The sequence below is a fragment of the Saccopteryx leptura genome, chromosome 2 (assembly GCF_036850995.1).
Source record: "Saccopteryx leptura isolate mSacLep1 chromosome 2, mSacLep1_pri_phased_curated, whole genome shotgun sequence".
NCBI lineage: Eukaryota > Metazoa > Chordata > Mammalia > Chiroptera > Emballonuridae > Saccopteryx > Saccopteryx leptura.
This window is the reverse complement of record NC_089504.1, coordinates 243,303,758-243,328,694: the sequence shown is the minus strand read 5'-3', so window position 1 is coordinate 243,328,694 and position 24,937 is coordinate 243,303,758. Positions and strand designations below refer to the sequence as shown.

The 24,937-nt window shown below is 43.3% G+C and overlaps 1 protein-coding gene across 1 annotated transcript in view; it reads left to right on the top strand.

Moving 5' to 3' along the window:
• The first annotated feature begins 6,831 nt into the window (after nt 1–6,831).
• The window catches only part of PTPN11 (protein tyrosine phosphatase non-receptor type 11), an 85,951-nt gene continuing 67,845 nt past the window's right edge, over nt 6,832–24,937 (top strand). The window contains exon 1 of the mRNA XM_066370870.1: nt 6,832–7,058. Coding sequence (XP_066226967.1) covers nt 7,045–7,058 — 14 coding nt within the window. The 5' untranslated portion in view covers nt 6,832–7,044. The remainder of the gene's footprint in view (nt 7,059–24,937) is intronic.

Here is a 24,937-nt window from a genome sequence, read left to right as displayed (position 1 = left end):
CTAACAGCCCGGCTTCCGGTCTAGAAGCAATCACGGAAGGAGTTAGTCTCATTTCCTTCCTGGTCCTGGACATCATGGGAAATGTAGTTTTTCTTCCTTTGAAAGGGCTATACTGCCCTGGCCGGATTAAAGCATCGTCCTGAAGCATAGAGGTTGCCAGTTCGATCCCTGGTCAGGATACATGCAGGGACAGATCTGTGTTCCTGTCTCTTTCTTCCTCTCCCTTCCTCTCTCGCTAAAATCAATAAAAAGGAAAAAAGAAGATGGAAAAAGGTCTATACTGTACTATAGAGCAGCTGTTTTCAACCGGTGATGTGCAACAATAATTGTTTAATAAAAATACAATACCTATTTCGTCAGGAACACTGACTTCTTTTCCCTTATACTGTCAAATTAAAAAAATTAAAAAATGACAATAGCCAACACAACAATAGCCATCCGGTGTGAATGAATTTAAATTATATCTACTTTTTTTTTGTCAGATCAGCAAAAAATATATTTTTTGATGTGCCGCAGAATTTTAGTAATTAGGTCATGAGTGCCATGAGAAGAAAAAGGTTGAAAATTGCTGACCTAGTAAATACCCCAAAATGTTTGTTAAATGACCTGGTATTGAAAGAAAAACGTAAAGAATCCCCTCTTATGTTATATTGTGTTATTGCAAAACTTAAACGTTTTTTAATTGGGCAAAATATCAATATACTGTAGTGTATTAGTTATAAAGTAAACATTAAGCACCTTGTGCCATATTAAAAATGTTCTTAAATTTGTATAGTGTTTTATTAATTATAAAGCAGAAGTTTTACAGACATGAAATCATTTTAAGTCTCAATGCAACATCCCTGTGAGGTAGGAATTTAAGATGAAAGAACTGAGGCTTAATTATAAATAACTTATCTAAGTTCACACATACACTTACACTGAACCATGTCTCTTTGTGCCACAGAAAGACAGAAAACAAGTAGGTAGTCATGCTGTAGGACCTTAACTTTTGTTTCTATCATTTAGCCTACAGTTAAACTGGTTTCATTATATGTCATTTCACTTAAAGTCACACAGTTTCCAAGTACCTATTAAGACATTGAGAATTTACTGTACTTCACAAACATTAACTCTTTTACTCTTTGCAATCTTCCCTATGGGGTAGGTAGTATTTTGATTTATCTATTTTATAGAGAAGAAAACTGAGACACAGAGTCAAGTGACTTACCTATGGACACCGAGGCTGAGCTTTGGAGATCAATAACTTAATCCCCACATGATACTGAGTTACAGAGTTTATACTGCAGGGTGTTCACTTCTAAGCTAGGAGAGGTGTGTTGGGGATCATATAACCTGGACTAGGAGAATCATGGAAAGTTTCCTGTCCCAGAGGACTTGACTTTTAGTCTCAGACCTGAGGCATAAATTAGAGTTCATGGGTAGCAGGGGTCAGGAAGAACCCTGCAGGAAGAGGGAACAGATTGTTTCAAGTCCCTGAGTTGGGGGAAAGTGAAAGTTGTTCAGCATGACTGGGCCCTCCAGAATGAGGTGAATGGTGAGGAGTGGTGTGGCTGCTGGACCAGATGGTGGTTATAATATATATATATATTTATTTTATTTTATTTTATTGTATTTTTCTGAAGCCGGAAACCGGGAGAGACAGTCAGACAGACTCCCGCATGCGCCCGACCGGGATCCACCCGGCACGCCCACCAGGGGCGACGCTCTGCCCACCAGGGAGCGATGCTCTGCCCCTCCGGGGGGTCGCTCTGCCGCGACCAGAGCTGCTCTAGCGCCTGGGGCAGAGGCCAAGGAGCCATCCCCAGCGCCCGGGCCATCTTTGCTCCAATGGAGCCTTGGCTGCGGGAGGGGAAGAGAGAGACAGAGAGGAAGGAGGGGGGGGGCGGAGAAGCAAATGGGCGCCTCTCCTATGTGCCCTGGCTGGGAATCAAACCCCGGTCCCCCGCACGCCAGGCCAACGCTCTACCGCTGAGCCAACTGGCCAGGGCCATAATAAATAAATAAATAAATAAATATATATATACATACATATATATATATATATATTTTTTTTTATTTTTTATTTTTTTTTACTTCATACTAAAAATATGAGAAGCCTTTGAAGTATTCAATGTAGGTAATGACTAGATTTGTATTTTTGATGACTCTATTATGTGAAGAATGGACGGGAAAGGGCAAGCCTATAGGCCTAAGATCAATTGGGATGTTGTTTGAGTCATCTAGGTGGCCAGGATTTAGGGAATGGGAAAAGAAACAGGTTGAGCAACTTCTTGTTTATCACCTATTACCTAAATTAAATTTGTATATACAGTATATATTTTTAAATGGAACATTGTTTTATTGATTTAAAGAGAGAGAGAGAGAGAGAGAGAGAAACATTGTTGTTCCACTTATTTATGCATTCATTGGTTGATTTTTTTTTAATTTTATTTATTTATTTATTTATTATTTTTACAGAGAGAGAGAGAGGGATAGACAGTGACAGACAGACAGAAATGAAGAGAGATGAGAAGCATCAATCATTAGTTTTTCATTGCGTGTTGCAACACCTTAGTTGTTCACTGATTGCTTTCTCATATGTGCCTTGACTGCAGGCCTTCAGCAGACCGAGTAACCCCTTGCTGGAGTCAGCGACCTTGGGTTCAAGCTGTTGGGCTTTTGCTCAAACCAGATGAGCTCCTGCTCAAGCTGGTGACCTCGGGGTCTCGAACCTGGTTCCTCTGCATCCCAGTCCGATGCTCTATCCACTGCGCCACCGCCTGGTCAGGCCATTGGTTGATTCTTGTATGTGCCCTGACCAGGGATTGAACCCGCAACCTTGGCATATCATGATGATGTTCTAAACAACTGAGCTATCAGGCCAGGGCCTGAATTTGCATGTATTAAAGAAAATTTTTGTAAGGAGCACATCAATGCTGAAGAAGTTAGCACACTGCATAAGAGTTCTTTGTATAGGAGCAAGATGGGCAACATTAAGAGGAAAAAAGTGAGGATTTTGGAGCTACATAATGTGGGTTGAATTCACTTACTAGATCTGTGGCCTTTAATGTGTCATGGGCATAGGTAAGAGTTCTACCTTCTTGCTCTGGTTTGAACCATCATCATCTCCAGCCTGGGATATGACAGTATTCTAGTATTCTGGTCTCTTTGTTAGTGGTCTTGTCCTCCTGATCTGATTCCTCACAGAGCAATACTTTAAAAACATAGATTAGCAATAATAATAATAAAAAATAAAAACATAGATTATATTCAGTCTTCTGCTAAAATTTTTCAATGGCTCTCCATTTCACTGTTTTTTAAAAATTAAATTTATTGGGGTGACATAGGCTAATGAGATTACATAGGTTTCAAGTGCACATTTTTATGAAATGTAATCTGTTTATTGCCTTGTGTGCTCACTACCCAAAGTCAAATCATCTTCCATCACCATATATTTGATCCCCTTTACACTTTACTACTCCCCCCAACTCACCTTCCCTCTGTAACCGCCATATTGGTGTGTCTATGAGTTTTTGTTTGTTGCTCTCAGTTCTGTATCCCACATATGAGTGAAATCGTGTGGTTCTTACATTTTCTGACTTATTTTGCTTAGCATAATATTCTCAAGGTCCATTCATGTTGCTACCAATAGCAGTATTTCATCTTTTTATGGCTGAGTAGTATTCCATTGCATGAATTTATCACATCTTCTTTATTCAATCATCTATTGAAGGACACTTCAGTTATTTCTATGTCTTGGCCACCATGAATGATGCTGCAAGGAACATAGGGATGTATATATCTTTGCAAATGTTTTTTTTTAATATTATTTATTTATTTATTTTAGAGAGGAGAGAGAAAGACAGAGAGAGAGAGAGAGAGAAGGGGGGAGGAGCAGGAAACAACTCCCATATGTGCCTTGACCAGGCAGCTCCAGGGTTTTGAACTGTCAACCTCAGTGTTTCCAGGTAGACACTTGATCCACTGCGCCACCACAGGTCAGGCTCTTTGCAAATGTTTTTAATTTTTTCAGGTAGATACACAGAGAAGGCATTGAGGGGTTACATGGTAACTCCATTCTTAATTTTTTTTAAAATCTTTCTGAAGTGAGAAGTGGGGGGGTAGGCAGACAGACAGACTCCCACAAGCGCCCGACTGGGATCCACCCAGCATGCCCACCAGGGGGTGATGCTCGGTCCCTCGAGGGCAGTGGTCCCCAACCTTTTTTGGGCCATGGACCAGTTTAATGTCAGAAAATATTTTCACGGACCAGCCTTTAGGGTGAGACAGATAAATGTATCACGTGACCGAGACAAATGTCAAGAGTGAGTCTTAGATGGATGTAACAGAGGGAATCTGGTCATTTTAAAAAAATAAAACATCGTTCAGACTTAAATATAAGTAAAACGGAAATAATCTGACCAGGCGGTGGTGCAGTGGATAGAGCGTCGAAATGGGATGCAAAGGACCTACGTTCGAGGCCCTGAGGTTGCCAGCTTGAGCACGAGCTCATCTGGTTTGAGCAAAAAGCCCACTAGCTTGAACCCAAGGTCGCTGGCTCCAGCAAGGGGTTACTCGGTCTGCTGAAGGCCTGTAGTCAAGGCACATATGAGAAAGCAATCAATGAACAACTAAGGTGTTGCAACGCACAATGAAAAAACTAATGAGGCCCTGGCCGGTTGGCTCAGAGGTAGAGCGTCGGCCTGGCATGCGGGAGTCCTAGGTTCGATTCCCGGCCAGGGCACACAGGAGAGGTGCTCATCTGCTTCTCCACCCCTCCCCCTCTCCTTCCTCTCTGTCTCTCTCTTCCCCTCCTGTGGCCAAGGCTCCATTGGAGCAGAGTTGGCTGGGTGCTGAGGATGGCTCTATGGCCTCTGCCTCAGGTGCTAGAGTGGCTCTGGTTGCAGCAGAGTGGCGTCCCAGATGGGCGGAGTATTGCCCCCTGGTGTGCATGCCGGGTGGGTTTCGGTCGGGCGCATGCGGGAGTCTGTCTGACTGCCTCCCTGTTTCCAGCTTCAGAAAAAAACCCAACAACCCCCCCCCCTAATGATTGATGCTTCTCATCTCTCTCTGTTCCTGTCTGTCTTTCCCTGTCTATCCCTCTCTCTGACTCACTCTCTGTCTCTGTAAAAAATAAATAAATAAAAAAATAAAACGAAAATAATGTAAGTTATTTATTCTTTCTCTGCGGACCGGTACCAAATGGCCTATGGACCGGTACCGGTCCGCGGCCCGGGGTTTGGGGACCACTGCTCTAGGGCATTGCTCTGCTGCAATCCAAGCCAATCTAGAGGCTGACATGGAGGCCACGGAGCCATCCTCAGTGCCCAGGCCTGGCTTCAGGAGGAGAAAAGAGAGATAGAGAGACAGGAGAGGGAAAAGGGTGGAGACGCAGATGGGCGCTTCTCCTGTATGCCCTGGCTGAGAATTGAACTGTTTGCTCTTTTTAAAAAATATTTCTTTGTTAAAAAATATATATTTCTTTGTTGATTGAGAGAGAGAAAGATTTTGAGAGACAGGAACATCAACCAGTTCCTGCATGTGTCCTGTCTGGCGATAGAATCAGCAACCTCTGTGCTTCAGGATGATGCTCTAACCAACCAAGCTAGCTGGCCAGAACACACAGTTTTCGGACACACAGTTTTCCATAGTGGCTGTATCAGTTTACATTCCCATCAACAGTGAATGACAGTTCTTTTTTTCTCCACAACCTCTCCAACACTTGTTATTACTTGTCCTGTAGATAAGAATAGCCTCTACCATCTCTATCTCTTTTTCACCTCATCTCCTATTACTCTTTTCACCTTATCTCCTATTATTCTTTCTTTTTTCTTTTTTTGCGTGTGGCAGAGACAGAGAGAGTCAGAGAGAGGGACAGACAGACAGGAAGGGAGAGAGATGAGAAACATCAATTCTTCGTTGCGGCTCCTTAGTTATTCATTGACTGATTTCTCCTATGTGCCCTGACCAGGGGGTACAGCAGACCCTTGCTCGAGTCAGCGACCTCGGGCTCACGCTGGTAAGCCTTGCTCAAATCAGATGAGCCCGCGCTCAAGCTGGTGACCTCAGGGTCTCGAACCTGGATCTTCCCCTAAGCCAGAGACCCACTGTTCTTAAAATACAGGAGGCAGCCTCACTGTGAGCTTGCCTCTTCCCCGTACTTGAAATGCTGATTGCTCCTGCATCTGATCTTTATTCAAATGTCATCCTCAGGGAAAGACCAGTAGGGAATGAGTGTCTTACCGTGAGTATTTTTATTACTTGGATTACTCTATCGCCTCTCAGGAGAACACAGGGAATTTTGTCTTTTTACATCAGTTTTATCCACATAGTCTAGAACAGTGCCTAGCAGATAGAAAACACTCAACAGATAGATGTGTAAGTATAATAAACTAGGCCAGGCCTAGTTCTAAGCATTTTACATATTTAATCCTCCCAAAAATCGTATGAAGAAAATAAGATTACTATCTTCATTTTAAAGAAATGAAAGAATGAAGGAAATCGAGGCTCAGAGAAATTAAGCAACTTTCCAAAGGTTATATAGCTCCTTGAGCAGAGTGGCGATTTGTGGGAATGAAATGAATGAAATTACTGGATTTGGCAGTGGGCGCAGGGATGGAAATTGACATGATGGGAGCGGAAGCGATGGGTTCCTGGCAGTGAGGACAAAAGTGAGCACGTCCTGCAGCCAAGGTCTAAAGGAGGACGTGAGGTGCTTTGGGGACTGGGAGGTGGCGGCTCCACCGAGACACCAAACTCCCATTATTAGCCGTCGGTCGGTACCCGACGACTGGAAGCAGGAAGTTGCGGGCGACGCGCGGGTGACGTCACGATGGCGCCGGCGACGAAGGGCGGGGGAGGAGGAGGAGCGAACGGGGTTTGGGGGGCGGCTGCACAGTCTCCGGGAACCCCAGGCCTGGAGGGGGGTCTGCGCGCGGCCGGCTGGCTCTGCCCCGCGACCGGTCCCGAGCGGGCCTCCCTCGGGCCATCCCGATGGTGACCGGGCCCAGAGGAGCCTGAGCAAGGAGCGGGTCCGTCGCGGAGCCGGAGGGCGGGAGGAACATGACATCGCGGAGGTGAGGAGCCCCGGGGGGCTCGGCGCGGGCCTCGGCCCGGCCCCTGTCGCGTTCGGCCAGCCCTGCCCGGGAGGGGGCGCCCCGGCCGGGCTTCAGCCGCTCGCCTAGGGGACAGGGCAGGCTTCCTCCCAACCTCCTTGCTCTCCCGGGGCCGGGGCCCGGGCCCGGCCCCACCGCGCCCCCACCCCTTTGGTCCCCATTCATTTCCTGCCTCCCCGAGTTCCGGCTCCAGCAGCCCTGGAGATGCCGGTCCGGACGGAGGCAGGTAGAACCGCCGCGGGAACGGCGGACGCCAGCAGCCCGGCTCGGCGCCGCATTCCTGACCCATTGCCTCATGAGAATTGCCTCATGGTGATTCCGAAATAACCCCGCTCACTCGGGGAGGCTCCTGGCCCCGGTACACGGGAGGGGAGAGGGGGTGTTGCGCGAGACCGGGCCCCCGACGCTGGAGCTGCTCGAGGTCACTGCCTCTCTCGCTCGCCTGGGGGCTTCACTCAGAATCCCTGACCCCTCTCTATGCGTCTTTGCATCACGCCCATCCCCCGTTTCACGTGCCAGAAATGGAAAAACTGACTGTATCTGCAGCTATTAGAAGTATTTCCTTCCTCTGCGATCTTCGCTTTGAGAAATGGAAGGGAAAGGAGCTGTGTCTCGAGTTATTTAATCCTTCAAGACAACCTTAAAAGTTAGGTAACATTAATCAACCTCCGTTTTACGAATGTGGAAACTGAGGCTCAGACGTAACATGCTAATAAATGACAGGATCTGAACCTACGAGTCAGAAGGAGAATTTGTGAATTAATGAAATCCTTTGGAAGTTCAGGGTAATACTAATAGCTAACGTTTATTAAGCTGTTTTTGTAAGCCAAACATATTTAGTCTTCACTATAACCCTATGAGCTAGGTACTATGATCTCCTTTTTAAAGATGAGTAAACTGAGTTTCAGAAGTTAGGCAACTTGCCTAAGGTCACTCAGCCAGTAAGTGGTGGAGCCAGAATCCCCACTCTTAATCACCGTGTTCCTCTTATTATTGTATAACTATTGCTAATCATTTTTAAGCCATAATTCTGTTGTTAAACAGTTGTGTGACCTGTTTTCAGATGATGATCCTGCTATTGTGGATAGCCACTCTTTACATACAATTCACGTATAGGACTCATTGTTTAGTCTTGATTGTCCTGGTATGGTCAACAGCTTAGACATTTGAAAAACTGTTTCAAGCTGTTGTGGTTATTTGAATGAGAAACTTTTCAAAATGTTAGGAATGTTTTCTCAAAATACACCTGCACATTATTCATTGGTGGATCTGGAACGAAAACTAGAAACTTAGGAAGTGACTTGGACAGATCTGGTTGGCAAGTGCTTACAGATCTAGGTTGTATATAACTGCATTTCAATAGAACTGTGTATAGACCCAAATGTTGTAAATCTTTAGGGAGGTTTTAAAGAAAGTAGTTGCCTATTCTTTAATCTGTCAAATAGTCATTGAGCCTTTTGTTCCTTGTGTCTGCTTTTTAGGCAAGTGAGGATCTGCTTCTTTAAAGATTTTTTTTTTTTTTTTTTTTTTTTTACAGGGACAGAGAGAGAGTCAGAGGGATAGACAGGGACAGACAGGAATGGAGAGAGATGAGAAGCATCAATCATCAGTGTCTTGTTGCGACACCTTAGTTGTTCATTGATTGCTTTCTCATATGTGCCTTGACCGTGGGCCTTCAGCAGACCGAGTGACCCCTTGCTCAGGGACCTTAGGTCCAAGCTGCTGAGTTTTTTTTGCTCAACCCAGATGAGCTCGTGCTCAAGCTGGCAACTTCGGGGTCTCGAACCTGGGTCTTCCGCATCCCAGTCTGACACTCTATCCACTGCGCCACCGCCTGGCCAGGCTAAAGATTATTATTTTTTTAAAGACTTTATTTATTCAATTTTCAGAGAGGAGAGAGAAAGAGAGGGAGGAGGAACAGGAAGCATCAACTTCCCATATATGCCTTGACCAGGCAAGCCCAGGGTTTCGAACCGGCGACCTCAGTGTTCCATCCAGATCGAGGCTTTATCCCACTGCACCACCACAGGTCAGGCAGGATCTGCTTCTTTAGGAGACAAAATGACTGGGGACTGTGGCAGGGTAGTAATAGACCCTATGTTGTCCAACTTGTTAGTCTAGATAAAAGCAGGGAAGTATCGGTATAGCCAAAGCAGCAAGTGATAAAGATGACAGTTTGAAATGGAGTAATTCCTCCTCTCTTCCAGCCTTCCCTGACTCACCTGTTCTAAAAAAGAAATGCCTGACCCTGACCAGATAGTTGGTTAGAGTGTTGACCTGATGTGCAGAGGTTGCGGGTTTGGTTCCCGGTCAAGGCACATAAAGGAACAGATCGATGTTTATGTCTCTCTCTCTAAAAAAAACCAAAAACAAACAATAAATAAATTTAAAAAATATATTTGCCATCTAAAAAGGCAAATTATGAACATAACACACATAATTGGGAATTATCTTTTTTCAGATTGTACGTCTGTTTTATTATTTTTAACCAGCTTTATTGAGGTGTAAATGACATGTAATAAATTGCATCTATTTAAGTGTACAATTTGATACATTTTGACATATGTATACACTTGTAAAACCATCCCCACAATCAAGATAACGAACTTATCCATCACTGTTTGAGATTGTTCCTGTGACCTTTATAATCCTTTCCTTGTCAGGCAGCCACTGTCTGCTTCATGTCCCTACACATTAGTTTGCATTCCCTAGAATTTTATATTAACAGAATTTTGTATGTGGCTTTTTATGCTCAGCATAGTTATGTTGAGATTTATCCATATTATAGTATGAGTCAAATAGTTCATTACTTGATTTTATTGCTTAGCAATATGACATTGTATGGACATACCACCAATTGTTTATCCATCCACCTGTTGATGGACATTTGGGTTGTTTTCCGAGTTTGGCTATCACTAATCTGCTTTGATCAATCATGTACAAGAGTTTATATGAACATATCAGTGAACACCTATCAGTGGTATGGCTGTGTCATATATATAATAGATGTATATTTCACTTTTCCGTAAATTGCCAAACTTTTTCAAAGTGGTATACCATTTACATGCCCACCAGCAGTATATATGAGTTACAGTTCTTCCACATACTAGTCAGCACTTGGTATGATCAGTTTTTAAATTTTAGCCATTTTAATGGGTGTGTCATGATATCTTACTGTGGTTTTAATTTGTATTTTCCTTGGTGACTAATCATGTTGATCATTTTTTCATGTGCTTATTTACTGTCTATACTATCTTCTTTGGTATGTGGTTAGTTGATCAAATATTTTCCCTTTTTTAAATTTAATTGTTTTCGTAGCATTGAGATTTGAGAGTTCTTTATTCTGGATACAAGTCCTTTATCAGCATTGCAAATATTTTCTCTTAGGCTGTGGCTTGTCTTTTCACTTTTTTTAAACAGTGTCTTTTGAAGAACAGGTTTATAATTTGGATGAGGTCCAATGTATCCAATGGATAGTACTTTTGGTGTCATTACTAAAAAATCTTTGCTTAACCCAAGGTCTCAAATGTTTTCTACGAGTGTTAATAGTTTTAGGTTTCTGATTGACTTTGAGTTGATTTTTATATGTGGTATGAGGTATGGATGCATGTTCTCTTTTTGACGTATGGATATCCAGTTGTTCAGCACCATTTGTTGAAAAGACTGCCTTTGTTGAAAAGCAGTTGTCCATTTATATGTGGGTCTATTTCTGCACTCTATTCTGTTACATTGATCTATTTGTCTATCCTTATGCTAATACCATATGGTCTTGGTTAGTGTAGCTTTATAACAAGTCTTGAAGTCAGAGTGTTCGTCTTCCAACTTCATCCTTCTTTTTCAAATTATTATTTTTTAAAAATATTTTTTACTTATTAATTTTTAGAGGGAGGAGAGAGAGAGAGAGACAGAAAGAGAAGCAAGAGTGGGGAGGAACGGGAAGCATCAACTCGTAGAAGTTGCTTCTTAAATGTGCCTGGACCGGGCAAGTTCGGGGTTTCTAACTGGCAACCTCAGCATTCCAGGTTGATGCTTTATCCACTGCGCTACCGCAGGTCAGGCTTCTTTCCAAATTATTTTTAACCTTCGTACTAATTCATTCAACAAGTAGTTATTCAACCAGGCAGATTGAAACAATAAAGTGGGCAAAGCTTGCTATTCTTACAGCTGGGAGAGAAAGTAGACAAACACATGAATAAGTAAGACAGTTTCAGGTCGTAAGTAAAAACTACTGGCCGGGGAAAAAATAAACCAGAAATGGGGAGAATGTGGTTAGTTTTGATAAGAGGTTTAGGAAGAGTCTTGCTGAAGAAATGATCTTAGGAACTGACTCCTGAATGACAGGTATTATTCTGAATTTGTTTTGCTTAATTATTAATTTTTATTAATTGATTGATTTTTAGAGAGAGAGAAAGAGAGAGAGAAAGTAACATCAATTTGTTCCACTTATTTTTGCATTCATTGGCTGATTCTTATATGTGCCCTGACTGGGGGTCAAACCTGCAACCTTGGCATACCAGGAGGGTGCTCTAGTCAACTGAGCTACCTGGGCAGGGCTAAAATAATTCTTTTTGGTTAGCATGTTTAGGGTTTAGATTTTGTACACATTCAGTAATTAAAATGTCAGTGTATTCAGTAAACTGATAACTCTCAACATCATAGGTACAGAAAGGAAGACACTGAGAAATTAAATGACATTTCCCCAGATAACTCAGCGATTGTCGTACCGAATTTAGATTTTTTTTTATTTATTTTTTTTATTCATTTTAGAGGGGAGAGAGAGAGACAGAGAGGGAGAGAGAGAGGAAAGAGAAACAGAGAGAGAAGGTGGGGAGGAGCTGGAAGCATCAACTCCCATATGTGCCTTGACCAGGCAAGGCCAGGGTTTCGAACCGGCAACCTCAGCATTTCCAGGTCGACGCTTTATCCACTGCGCCACCACAGGTCAGGCCCGAATTTAGATTTTGAGATTACTTGTCTGCCCTCCTCCGCCTTGTTAAGCTGACAACCCTGGCTGTATTTTCCATCTTCCTTCAGCACGTGCCACATCCTTGACATTTGATTTTGTTCCATGGAAGGATGTAATGTACTATGACTTGAGCTGAGTGGAGCAGAAAATTTAGCTTGTCCTGGGACTCTTGGCTTTTGGTTTATCTATTGCAGGTCAAGTACGTCTTGTCCCAGGCTCTCCCTGGTGGCCATGTTTGTTTATCTCCTATGGGAATAAATAAACTTGCCTTGCTGGAAAATAACAGTTCTGTGTCTTCCCCGTTGAAACGTGTTTGTCTTTATTCTAATGTTGCGACCCGCTGTAAGTGCAGGGTTTTGGCCAGAACTGCTCAAGTGCAAGGGCCACCGCTAAGATTACTTACCCTTCCTGCACATGGTCAATGTGGAGACTGTTAGTGAGGCGGGCAGGATCCTGGGAAAGCAGAGCCAGCTCCTGTTGTATTTGTTACTCAACAGAACAATAGAGGACACTGTGCTTATTCCTCTTTCCCTTTGGGAAAAACAGACAGCCCTTGCCATTCAGTGTTGACCTTTTTAAGGAAAGGAAAGACAAATAAGGCGAGTAAAGGCGAATAGAAAATAAATTGATTCACTTGAAGGATGGTGTTGGAGGAAAGCTCTGGGGACGCACTGGGCAGCCAGAAAGATGAAGGAGTAGGTCTGAGAGCAAATTAGGCCTGAAACATCGCTAGAGGCACAAGTGACAAAACTGAAGCCGTCCTCCTTCTAGCACATGATGAGAAGGGAGGGTTCTTTGGAAAGGACAATAATGCTGGGGAAAATAGAAGGCAGCGGGAAAGGAGGGAGACCGAATATGAGATGGATTGACTCCATAAAAGAAGAAGCCGGAGGCGTGAGCCCGCAGGAGCTGAGCAAGGGCTGTTGAAGACAGACCTTGGGGACATCACTCATTCGTAGGATCGCCAGGAGTTTGGCCGACTCAGCTGTGGCGGGGAGTACACAAAGTCAAATGCTGATGTTTGGCAGGTTCTGTGTGAGGTGTAGATGGCAACCAAGGGTTTGAGACCCCAGAGATGGATTCAAACACACTAAAATGCAGCCCTGTTCATTACCGGGTATTGGACGGGTTGGCGTGTATTTAGCACACTTGTCTGTGCTGTGATTCCAGGCAACACTGAAATGTGAAATACAGTTCATGTTTGCACAGACCATTGAATTTAGAGAGGGAGACAGGCTTTGCATGCAGGCCTCAAATGAGTTTTATGAAGGTAGCACCAAACTGAAATGGAAATTTGTCAATATATCAATAGAATATTACTGTTCAGACTATACAAATGTTACAAATACTTGTATCTGATATATACATGCAGACACACTGTTTATATTTGTCTGTTTATACACATATGCATATACATATACACCCATGCAACATGTTTATTTTAAAGATAAAGGACTATAGATTCAAGTCTTGATTATCCCATTGACCCACTTTAATGAAACATGGATCCATTCATTCAAGAACTATTGAGTGTGGGATCGCGAAGCACCAGGCAGTGTGTGTAGTAGGCGGTGGGTATTCCAGGTGTTAGGAAACAGCAAATGAGAAAGTGTTGAGGTGGGGGAAGTCCTTGGAGTGCTTGAAGAACAGAAGGGAGCACATGCAGGAGCCATGAGACTGAGGACATAGGTGGCGACTAGACCACACAGGGAATGTTAAGGTCCTCAGTATCCTGTGGATCACAGAGAGTAGTAGGGATTGTATTTTAAGAGCAGTGCAGAATCACGGAAGGATGTGATCAGGAGAGTAGCATGGGCTGATCTGTGTAAAAGCATCGCTTTGGCTGATGTGAGGCGTAGTAGGAGGCCGGAGTGGACTCTGAGAGCAGACAGGCGAGAGAGAGGCCTTGAACTAAGTGAGAAGCCATTTGTGGAAAGACTTTTGGAGGCACCTTCCCTTTATTGTCTTGTCAACAGGGCAGAGATGCTGACTAGTGAAACTCCATGAGAAGGTTATTATTTAAAAGACATAGCTGTCCAGTACCATTAAAAAGCTGCCTTGCCTGACCTGTGGTGGTGCAGTGGATAAAGCGTCGACCTGGAAATGCTGAGGTCGCCGGTTCAAAACCCTGGGCTTGCCTGGTCAAGGCACATATGAGTTGATGCTTCCAGCTCCTCCCCCCTGTCTCTCTCTCTGTCTCTCTCTCTCTCTCCTCTCTAAAATAAAAAAAAATAAAATAATTAAAAAAAAAAAAAAAGAACAAAAAGCTGCCTTAACTAACAGCTTTTTTCCCTAGCCTCTGCTACTTAGAACGCTTGTCTCTATTGGCCGCCCCTTTCTTCATGACTTATCCTTTTCCTATAGAATATTGAATTTTAATCAGAAATGATGAAAATTCTTATAATTTGCAGAAACAAACTCTAAACTTTCTTCCCGAGGACAAAGATAATGATGGTTCTGGAGCTATGAGTAAGAAAGATATACCCAGTGTCACTTTATATTGAGGCAAGAAACTGAAATTAGACTTTGGGTCTCTGGTTTAAACTCCCTTCTAGGCATAGCTGCCTTGAGAATAAGTTCCTGAAATTATTGGCCTGCTTGACTGTTTCCCCACATTACTGGGGGAAGGGAGGGCATAGATAAAACAAAATATTCAGCGTCATTATATTTTATTTTTGGTCCATCAGCATTTTTTTAAAGGACTCACTTGATATAAGTAAGTTCCTAGCTTCAGAGAGCTCAGTCTTTGCAGAATCTGCATTCGCTAATGAGTGAATTTGATTTCTGATGTGATTTCCTGGCAAACGGTTTGGGTTTATAAACTCTTGCAGGCAGGAATTCTGTCTCGTTTCTTCAAGCCCACTCAGCACAGAGCTCATGTGTTTTAGACGTTTTGTTTAGACATTGATTTGAGGCTCTTTTTTCACAAGTGGTGGTGGTGGTGGTGGTGAGTGTGCTTTCAGCGCTTTCTGTGAGCTGAGTGTTACCCACCTGCAGCATGTTACAACCCGAGATCCTTACTAATGAGACAATGACCAGAGTATGACTGGTCGGGAGGAAGGGTCAGGCTGGCAGGTTTGCAGATAGATGTTAAAAGCCTGCAAGAGGAGGATGCGGTCCCTCCCCTCCCCTGTCTCCATGTGACTTTTTCTCCTCCCTACCTCCACCTCTCAGTGTTTTAGCCTACCTGGTTTTTCTTCACTTCCCACAAATGTATTCATTCAACAGCTCTTCAACAAGCACCTATTGTATACATGTGGGGAGAGGGACACTGGACATTTATGTTTCTTCTCGTCCTGTCAGGACACACTGTATTAATCACCTTGTTAAAGTCAAATGGAGCCATGCTAATTTGCCTTTCCCTCTTCTTTCAGGTAATACAGGTTCATTTACATACCCCCCATCTCTGTTCTTTGCATTCACATTAGATGGGAGATGGAGTGGGGCTTAGAGAGGTGTGGCCTTCATACCCAATATTGCAAATGTTTATAACCCTGGAGGCCAGCGCTGTAATGTAATATTAATTCTGTTAATCCCACTGTTCTTGACCTTCACTGCAGTCTCAGGGGTTGAATGTGCTCTATCTGCTCCTTATTAAGTCACAGGCATACTATAATTCACAAAATTGTCAGTGATTAGACATGAATATTAAATGTATAATTGGGAAAGAAAATTTTAAAAAATTTTTCTGTAGTGAGAAGTGGGGAGACAGAGAGACTCCCGCATGCGCCTGACCACCTGGCATGCCCACTAGGGGCCGATGCTCTGCCCATCTGGAGCATTGCTCCTTTGCAACCGGAGCCATTCTAGCGCCTGAGGTGGAGGCCATGGAGCTGTCCTCAGCGCCCAGGCCAACTTTGCTCCAATGGAGCCTTGTCTGTGAGAGGGGAAGAGAGAGAGAGAGAGAGAGAGAGAGAGAGAGAGAGAGAAGAGAGAAGGGGAAGGGTGGAGAAGGAGATGGGTGCTTCTCCTGTGTGCCCTGGCCGGGAATCAAACCTGGGACTTCCACACACCAGGCTGACGCTCTTCCGCTGAGCCAACCCGTCAGGGCCGAGAAACAATTTTAGATAATTATAAATGCTTTTTGAAAAAAAATCTAAGGAAGGAGAATTTATACTCTATCAAAGTTCAAGTAGATGGGTTATGGAATAGAACTTTTAATTTAAAAAAAAATATTTTTTTATTTTTTGACAGGGACAGAGAGAGGGACAGATAGGGACAGACAGACAGGAAGGGAGAGATATAAGAAGCATCAACTCTTTGTTGAGGCACCTTAGTTTTTCTATTTTTTATTATTTTTTTCAAAATTTATTTTATTTATTCATTTTAGATAGGAGAGAGAGGGGGGGGGAGAGAGAGAGAGAGAGAGAGAGAGAGAGAGAGAGAGAGAAGGGGAGGAGGAGCAGGAAGCATCAACTCCCATATGTGCCTTGACCAGGCAAGCCCAGGGTTTCGAACCGCGACCTCAGCATTTCCAGGTCGACGCTTTATCCACTGTGCTACCACAGGTCAGGCCGAGGCACCTTAGTTTTTCAATGATTGCTTTCTCATATGTGCCTTGACTGGGGGGCTACAGCAGAGTGTGCTACCCTTTGCTCAAGTCAGTGACCTTGGGATCAAGCCAGCGACGTTGGGCTTCAAGCCAGTGACCATGGGGTCATGTTCATGATCCCATACTCAAGCTGGTGAGCCCATGCTCAAGCTGAATGACCCTGCGTTCAAGCCAGTGACTTCAGGATTTCAAACCTGGGTCCTCTGCATCCCAGTCCAACACTCCATCCACTGCGCCACAGCCTGATCAGGCTAGAACATTTAATTTTTAATTCTTTGCCCTTTGAAATAATGTAGGGCCTGGCCTGTAATGGTGCAGTGGCTAAAGCATCAACTTGGACCGCTGAGGTTGCTGGTTTGAAACCCTGGACTTAGCCGGTCAACAAACACGTGGGAGTTAATGCTTCCTGTTCCTCCCCCCTTCTCTTTTCCTTATCTCTCCCTCTCTCTTCTCTAAAATGAATAAATAAAATCTAAAAAAAGAAAAGAAAAGGCTTCCTTTTAAGCATAACTTGTGGTGGCGCAGGAGGTAAAATGACAACCTGGAACCAGATTTCTGGTTCAAAACTCTGGCCTTGCCTGGTCAAGGCACATACAGGAAGCAACTACTATGAGTTGATGCTTCCTGTTCCTCCCCCGCCTTTCTCTATCTCCTCTCTCTAAAATCAATAAATAAAATCTTTAAAATTTTTTTTTAAAGAAATAATGTGGGGACAGCCCCTGAAGCTATGAAGTTAAGTTTATGAAAAGGCAGTGTAATTAATGTAAATGGTACCTATGTCAAAATGGCCTATGTGAAACTCACATAATTATGCAGGAGAAGAATCTGTCCTGCGTGTCTTCTACCAAAAATAATAGTGATGACAACAGTGATAACAAATGTTTATTAAGCCCTTCCTCTGTCCAGCCTCTGTGCTAAGTACTGGTTACCAAGTTGCCCCTGTAAACATCACGCACACGCACCTCTGTTCACTCTTAATAGCATGATAGGTATAATTATACGTTGTAGATGAAATAATAGAATTTATTTAATAAATGGGTGAAGAGACCACCCTTTCCTTAGCTCCCGTTGCCAGTTGCTGATGGTGTAAGTAGTTAGTTGGTCACTGCCTCTCCTTTCAACGTCATTATTTCTGGAACTCAGTCGCTCTTACCCGATTGGTGGTGCCGAGGAGGAGATCCCCTTATCTGTAGGCTACTAATTCCAGTAATTTTAATAAGAATTTTCAAAGTGAATGTGTAAGGCACCCGAAGAAAAGCCAGAAAGTTGTCCCAGAGCCTTCCCAGGCATTTTGAATCACCAAATATTGATGTTTTAATTGAGAAGAGAGCCTTGGCCAGCTGACGTCTGTGCCTCTTCCTGCCTGTGCAGGAGTCCTCCTGGGGCATCATCCAGGTCAGGTGGGGAACCACGTGGATGCGGGAGAGAGCCGTGGTGGGGTTCAGTCCGAGGCTGCTCGCTCCCTCCCTTCCAGCCACAGACATTTAATAAGGACTAACGTGCTGACGTGACTCCCATGCCAGGGGCTGGAGGCACACGCTGGGAGAGAGCTGGAGAGCTTCTCTGCCCCCTGGAGCTGCCTGTCTTGGTGGTAACCTGGCATATGTGGAACTGTGTGGTTGGAAGCCATGTTGGTGCCGTCCAGCGAAGCTGGTGGTGCACAGAGAAGGTGGGGTGTGGGGGGGATCGGAACGTGGGGAAGAGGAAGAGTAAAGGCCACGTGTTGCACGTTTGAGGGAAACAGAAAGGTCACCAGGACAGAAGAGTCAAGTAGGGGCCAGACCTTGCAGGTGCTGTTAACATCCGTGACTTTATTGTATTTTTCCCTGAGTAAAAATGAAATCTCTAGTTCCTAAGGTGAAATTTACAGGCTGGCTGTGTACTATGCATTTATGCATGGTAATTTATTTCTGTTGCACTGCAGTGCTGTGAGTTAAGTTTTTCTGAGCACAACCGGAAGGGGAGAATCTGCTCACTTGAATCACGCCCAGGTGAATTTCTGTGGGGAGAAGGATACCACAGGCAGAATAAAAGGGCATAAGCCTAAGGCAGATTTGCCACACATGTAATAGAGGATTGTTTTCTGGTTATATCAAGAGCTCCTATAAATCAGTAACAAAAACATCCAATAGAAAACGAGCAGTGACCACTGGGAGCTCCAGAAAAGGGGGGGAAAAGTAGACTGAAATCATGAAAAAGTGCTTAGTTGTACATATAATTCCAAACCAGAACAGGACCATTTTCTGTGAAGGATAGGCAGAGATGAGAGAGTTTGGTAACGTGTAGTACTGGCAAAAGGGAGAGAAAGCAGGGACTTTCACACACAATTTGTAAAAGTCGAAATTGGTGTCTTCCATTGAGCGCAGTTTAGCAAATTGGTCAAAGTATAAAAAAAATAAAGTCTTGACAAAGCAATTTTATTTCTAAAAACTTAATTTAGAAATTCACTTGTAAAAGTGTGTAAAGATAATTGGGAAGGATGAGTTTGTGTTATTTGTAATAACAAAAACCTAGAAATAATATTAATGTCCTAGAATAGAAATTAAATTATGGATGCTGTCTTCATAGTATGGAACATTGTGTAGGTATGAAAAAGAATGTACTGAGCTAGAAAGATCTTCAAGTTGTAGTAAGTAAAAAAAAAACTGGGGTGTAGATCAGGAGGATTCCGTGTGTGTATTTCACACAAGTGGGCCTGGAGGCAGTAGTGTGTTTGCACACATGCGCACATAGATAAGTATGTACCATATGTGTGTATGCATGAGACATTTCTTTAAAAATTTTTTAAAATTTATTGATTTTAGAGAGAAAGAAACATCCATTGCCTGACCAGGCGGTGGCGCAGTGGATAGAGTGTTGGACTGGGATGCGGAGGACCCAGGTTCGAGACCCCGAGGTCGCCAGCTTGAGCGCGGGCTCATCTGGTTTGAGCAAGGCTCACCAGCTTGGACCCAAGGTCACTGGCTCGAGCAAGGGGTTACTCGGTCTGCTGAAGGCCCACGGTCAAGGCACATATGAGAAAGCAATCAATGAACCACTAAGGTGTCGCAACGAAAAACTGATGATTGATGCTTCTCATCTCTCTCCATTCCTGTCTGTCTGTCCCTATCTATCCCTCTCTCTGACTCTCTCTCTGTTTCTGTAAAAAAAAAAAAGAAAGAAAAAAGAATCATCGATTTATTTACACATTCATTTGGTTGAATGTTGTATGTCCCCTGACTGGGGATCGAACCCACAATCTTGGTGTATTGGAATGATGCTCTAACCAACAGAGATATCCGGCCAGGGCTATCATCAGAGCTGGGCTTTGTCTGGCTCCAGAGTCTGTACTCCCATCCATAAAGCTTTGCCACCACATGTCACACGTGCTAGTGATTTCTAACCTTTTCATCCTGAGGAATCTTTTTAATTCTTTTTACCCTAAATCTAATATTTAGAAAAATTTTATTTCCAAACCTGTATTTGTTATATAATAGTTTTCCCATTCTTTTTTCTTGGTAGATGACGACATATGTGCCACTTAGCTTCAGACTACTACCTAAGTAACATAATTGTTTTGCAGCCAAAAGCAAAAGAGATTTGACATTTTAATTAGCTTATGTAGATAGACAAATTGAGAGTTAATGTAAGATTTCAATTATACTTTTTGAAAAGTTATAAATAACTGGAAGCTCTCTGTTACCACTTTTTGATTCCCCAGGGCTGTAGGGAGTTAGGTGGGAACTATCAATCAAAGAAGCTGTGGACAAGATTTTTTTTTAAAAGTGGATATTAAATGATCACACCGGATGCCAAAGTGTTGGGTGCTGGAATGATAGGTATCATATAAATGTAGGTTGAGTTTTCCCTGGGCAAAATTCTGTCTTGATCTGACAAGCTCTCAGAGGCAATCAAAAGCAAACATTTTTTCTTTTTGATCTTGGCCTGATGATTTCTTGAGGACAATCAGAAAGATGTTTAGAAACTCTCTCCCCTCCAAACTTTAGTAAGATGCTATAGGAAAAATTAAAAATGAAATAAATTTCAGTTTATATAAACAATAGGGATGTCAACAGGGACTAGATTTTTGTTTTGTTTAACACCAAATCCAACATTTGATTTCTCTCTCCCCACCTTTTCCACGTCTGCATACGTGGTACTTCCACCCTAGTTGCGTAGGCCCAAAACCTAGGAGTCATTCTTGCTTTTTCTTTCTTTCCCATCCTACGTGTCGTCCATTAGGAAATTCTGTTGGCTACCCTTCAAGTCTTCCTATTTATCACGACTGCTGCCACATTGTCACCATCATTTCTTGCCTGATCACAGTAGCTTTAACTGATCTGTGTGCTTCCCTTGCATGGTAGCTTGAAAGATGATTTTAAAATGTCAGATAATGTTGCTCCTCTGCTGAAAACCTCCCATCTTTTCCCATTTCACAAAATAATAAAGGCTGAAGTTTTATAGTGTCATCCTAGGGCCTGCGTCATCTGGCTTTTTATTACTTCATTGACTCGCATCCTGTCCCTCTGTCCCTTGCTAGTTCCGCTCCAACCACACCGGCCTCTTGTGGATGTGAGCATGTCATCTATGTCCATCCCTGCGTCCTTGGTCTTGCCCCTCTCCTTGCCTGGTCTGCTTCTCGCCTATGTGTCTGCATGTTGCTGCCTCGCTTCTTGCAGATCTGATCAAATGTTACTTAATTGCTGAACCCCCCCAACCACTCTATATAAATATCCACCATGCTGTCTCTCTATTCCTCTCCAGCTGCTTTATTCTTCTTTGTAGCATTTATCACCATCTGACTTTTTTTTTTTTTACAGAGACAGAGAGAGAGTCAGAGAGAGGGATAGACAGGGACAGACAGGCAGAATGGAGAGCGATGAGAAGCATCAATCATCAGTTTTTCGTTGCAACACCTTAGTTGTTCATTGATTGCTTTCTCATATGTGCCTTGACTGCAGGCCTTCAGCAGACCAAGCAACTTCTTGCTCGAGCCAGTGACCCTGGGTCCAAGCTAGCGAGCCCCCTGCTCAAACCAGATGAGCCCGCGCTCAAGCCGGCGACCTCTGGGTCTCGAACCTGGGTCCTCTGCATCCCAGTCCGATGCTCTATCCACTGTGCCACCGCCTGGTCAGGCCCATCTGACATTTTATTAATTTTAATTTTTATTTAGTTTTAAGTACCAACTCATAGTTGCGTCACTTTAGTTGTTCATTGGTTGCTTGTCACATGTGCTTTGACCCGGTAAGCCTAGGGTTTCGAACTAGTGACCTAAGCATTACCGGTCCATGATCTATTTACTGCGCCACCACAGTCCAGGCTATTTTTATTTCTTAAGTGTCTCCTCCAGTATAAAGCTTGAGGGTAGGGCTGTTATTCTTACTGCTATGTCCTCAGTACTTAGATGCCATGCCTGGGATAGGCACTCAGTAAAGATTTGTTGAATAAATAAATTTAATAAGCCTTCTCTTTTATTATCCCAGTTTATTCTTTTTTTATTTTTTAAAAACCGCTTTAATGAGATATAATTCACATATCATGCAGTTAATTCATTTAACATATACAGTTCAGTGTTTTTAGTATATGCACATACTGCAATGATCACTACAATTATAGGATGTCTTTTTCACCTCAAAAAGGAACCCTGGTTAGCTTTTTCCCCCACTGCATCCCACCCCATGCAAGCACTAATCTACTTTCTGTCTCCACGGACTTGCTTATTTTGGACGTTTCACATCAATGGAATCACATAACGTGTGGCCTTTTTGTGTCTAGCTTTTTTTTTTTTTAACTAATACACTTTATTTTATTTATGTTTTTTACAGAGACAGAGAGAGAGTCAGAGAGAGGGATAGATAGGGACAGACAGACAGGAAGGGAGAGAGATGAGAAGCATCAATCATTAGTTTTTCATTGCGACACCTTAGTTGTTCATTGATTACTTCTCATACGTGCCTTGACCGCAGGTTTTCAACAGACCAAGTAACCCCTTGCTCGAGCCAGCGACCTTGGGTCCAAGCTGGTGAGCTTTTGCTCAAGCCAGTTGATCCCGCACTCAAACTGGTGACCTCTCGGGGTCTCGAACCTGGGTTCGATGCTCTATCCACTGTGCCACCACTGGGTTAGGCTGTCTAGCTTTTATTTAGCATGATTTTGAGGTTCATCTCAACTGTAGCATGTATCAGTACTTCATTCTTTTTGATGGCTAAATAATGTTCTAGGGTATGGATTCTCATTGTAGTCTTAAAATGAACCTACGAACAATCATTTCCATTTTGCAGAGGAGGAATGTGAGGGGAAAAGAACCAAGTCACAGAGCTAGTAAGGGGTAGAGCTCAGATGTGCACCCATCTGTGTGATCCGAGTCCTAATCCGAACGCGGCAGGACTCGTCCTCCGCACGATTTATGACAGCCCTTCACCCTGGTGCCCTCGTCTCCTTTACGGTTGTAAAACACTTTAATTGGACTGTTATTTGTTGAGCAGTCTCTTAAAAGTTCACTTGATTTTTAAAAGGTACCAGGACTCTACCTTTAATATTGACTTATGTTCCTGGGAGCATTGAATTAGCCTATAAAGGTCCAGGATATTTGGACTTTAGAAATTACTCTTGTTAACACGGATCTTGGTGACTTTTGGAGTCTGTGAAGGAAACCTTTCTGGAAACTAGAGAGGAAGTTTTTGAAGCGGATGCCGTTTGAACTATTTGAGAGTAAGTTGCAGACTTGATGCCTAATTATTCTAAAAGTCTTCTCTGTCGATTTCCTAAAAACAAGGGCACTCACACATCATCACCCTATGCTCATCAAAATCAGGGACATTTACATTTTAACAGTACTATCATCGAATTCCTATCCCCCTTTCAAATGGCTTTTGTAAAGTCCTTTATAGCAAAGGACAAAACAACAGTAACCCTTCCTTTCCCTTGTCTCCCTTTCCTCTGCTCCAGGACGCAGATCAGAATGAGCCCTGCATTGTGTTACTTGTGTGTGGTTATTGGCCTGTAATCTGACCACCCAGCCTTCGTTCACGGTTTTCACATTTTCGAAGAGTACATGCCAGTTAGTAGAATGCCACTCACTCAGGGTTTGTCTGAGGTGCCTCATAATTAGATTAGGTAACGCATTTTTGTCAGGAAAATCACACAAGTGACACTATTCTCCTCAGTGCGTGTCAGGAGACATGTGATGTCAGAACTGGTGATGTTAACTTTCACCAGTTGATGAAGATAGTATCTATCAAATTCTCTACTGTGAACTTTGTTAGTGTATTTTACTTGTTTATTAACATGTAATTAATAAGCATTTCGTGGGGATTGCTGTAAATATTTTACCTCTCCTGAAATGTTCAATGTTAGTTTAAACATTTATTGGTGATTCTTGCCTGAACTATTACTATGATGGTTGCCAAATGTTACTTGTCCTATACTTAATGTGTGATTCTTTGTGATTCTACTGCAGAGAGCTTTCTCTTTCTCCATGTATCTTTTTAAAAATTATGGTTAAATGTACATAACATAAAATGATCATTTTAACCATTTAAAATTTTTAAATCACATTTTGTTATTTTTATTTTATTTATTTTTAAATTTATTTTTAATGGTTTTATAATTTATTTTTTTATTATTACATTTTAACTTTTTTTTTTTAATTCAGCAAGAGGAGGGGAGGCAGAGACTTGACTCCCGCATGTGCTCTGACTGAGATCCACCTGGCCAACCCACTAGGAGGCAATGCTCTGCCCATTTGGGGTGTTGCTCCAGTGCTCAGTAACCAAGCTCTTAGTGCCTGAGGCAGAGGCAATGGAGCCTTAGTGCCTGGGGCCAACTCAGTCATTCTGATCAAGCCATGCATGCCTGCAGGAGAGGAAAAGGAGAGAGAGAGAGAGAAGAGAGAGGGGGAGAAGTGGAGTAGCAGATGGTCACCTCTCCTGGGTGCCCTGACCAGGAATTGAACCTGGAACATCTACACGCTGGGCCAACGTTCTACCACTGAGCAAAACAGCCAGGGCCATATTTTAATTATTTTTAAGAGTATAGTTTATTGGTATTAAGTACATTCACAGTGCTGTGCAGCCATCACCACCACCATCTCCAGAATTTTTTTTTTTTTTTCCATTTTTCTGAAGCTGGAAACAGGGAGAGACAGTCAGACAGACTCCCGCATGCGCCCGACCGGGATCCACCCGGCACGCCCACCAGGGGCGACGCTCTGCCCACCAGGGGGCGATGCTCTGCCCATCCTGGGCGTCGCCATGTTGTGACCAGAGCCACTCTAGCGCCTGGGGCAGAGGCCACAGAGCCATCCCCAGCGCCTGGGCCATCTTTGCTCCAATGGAGCCTTGG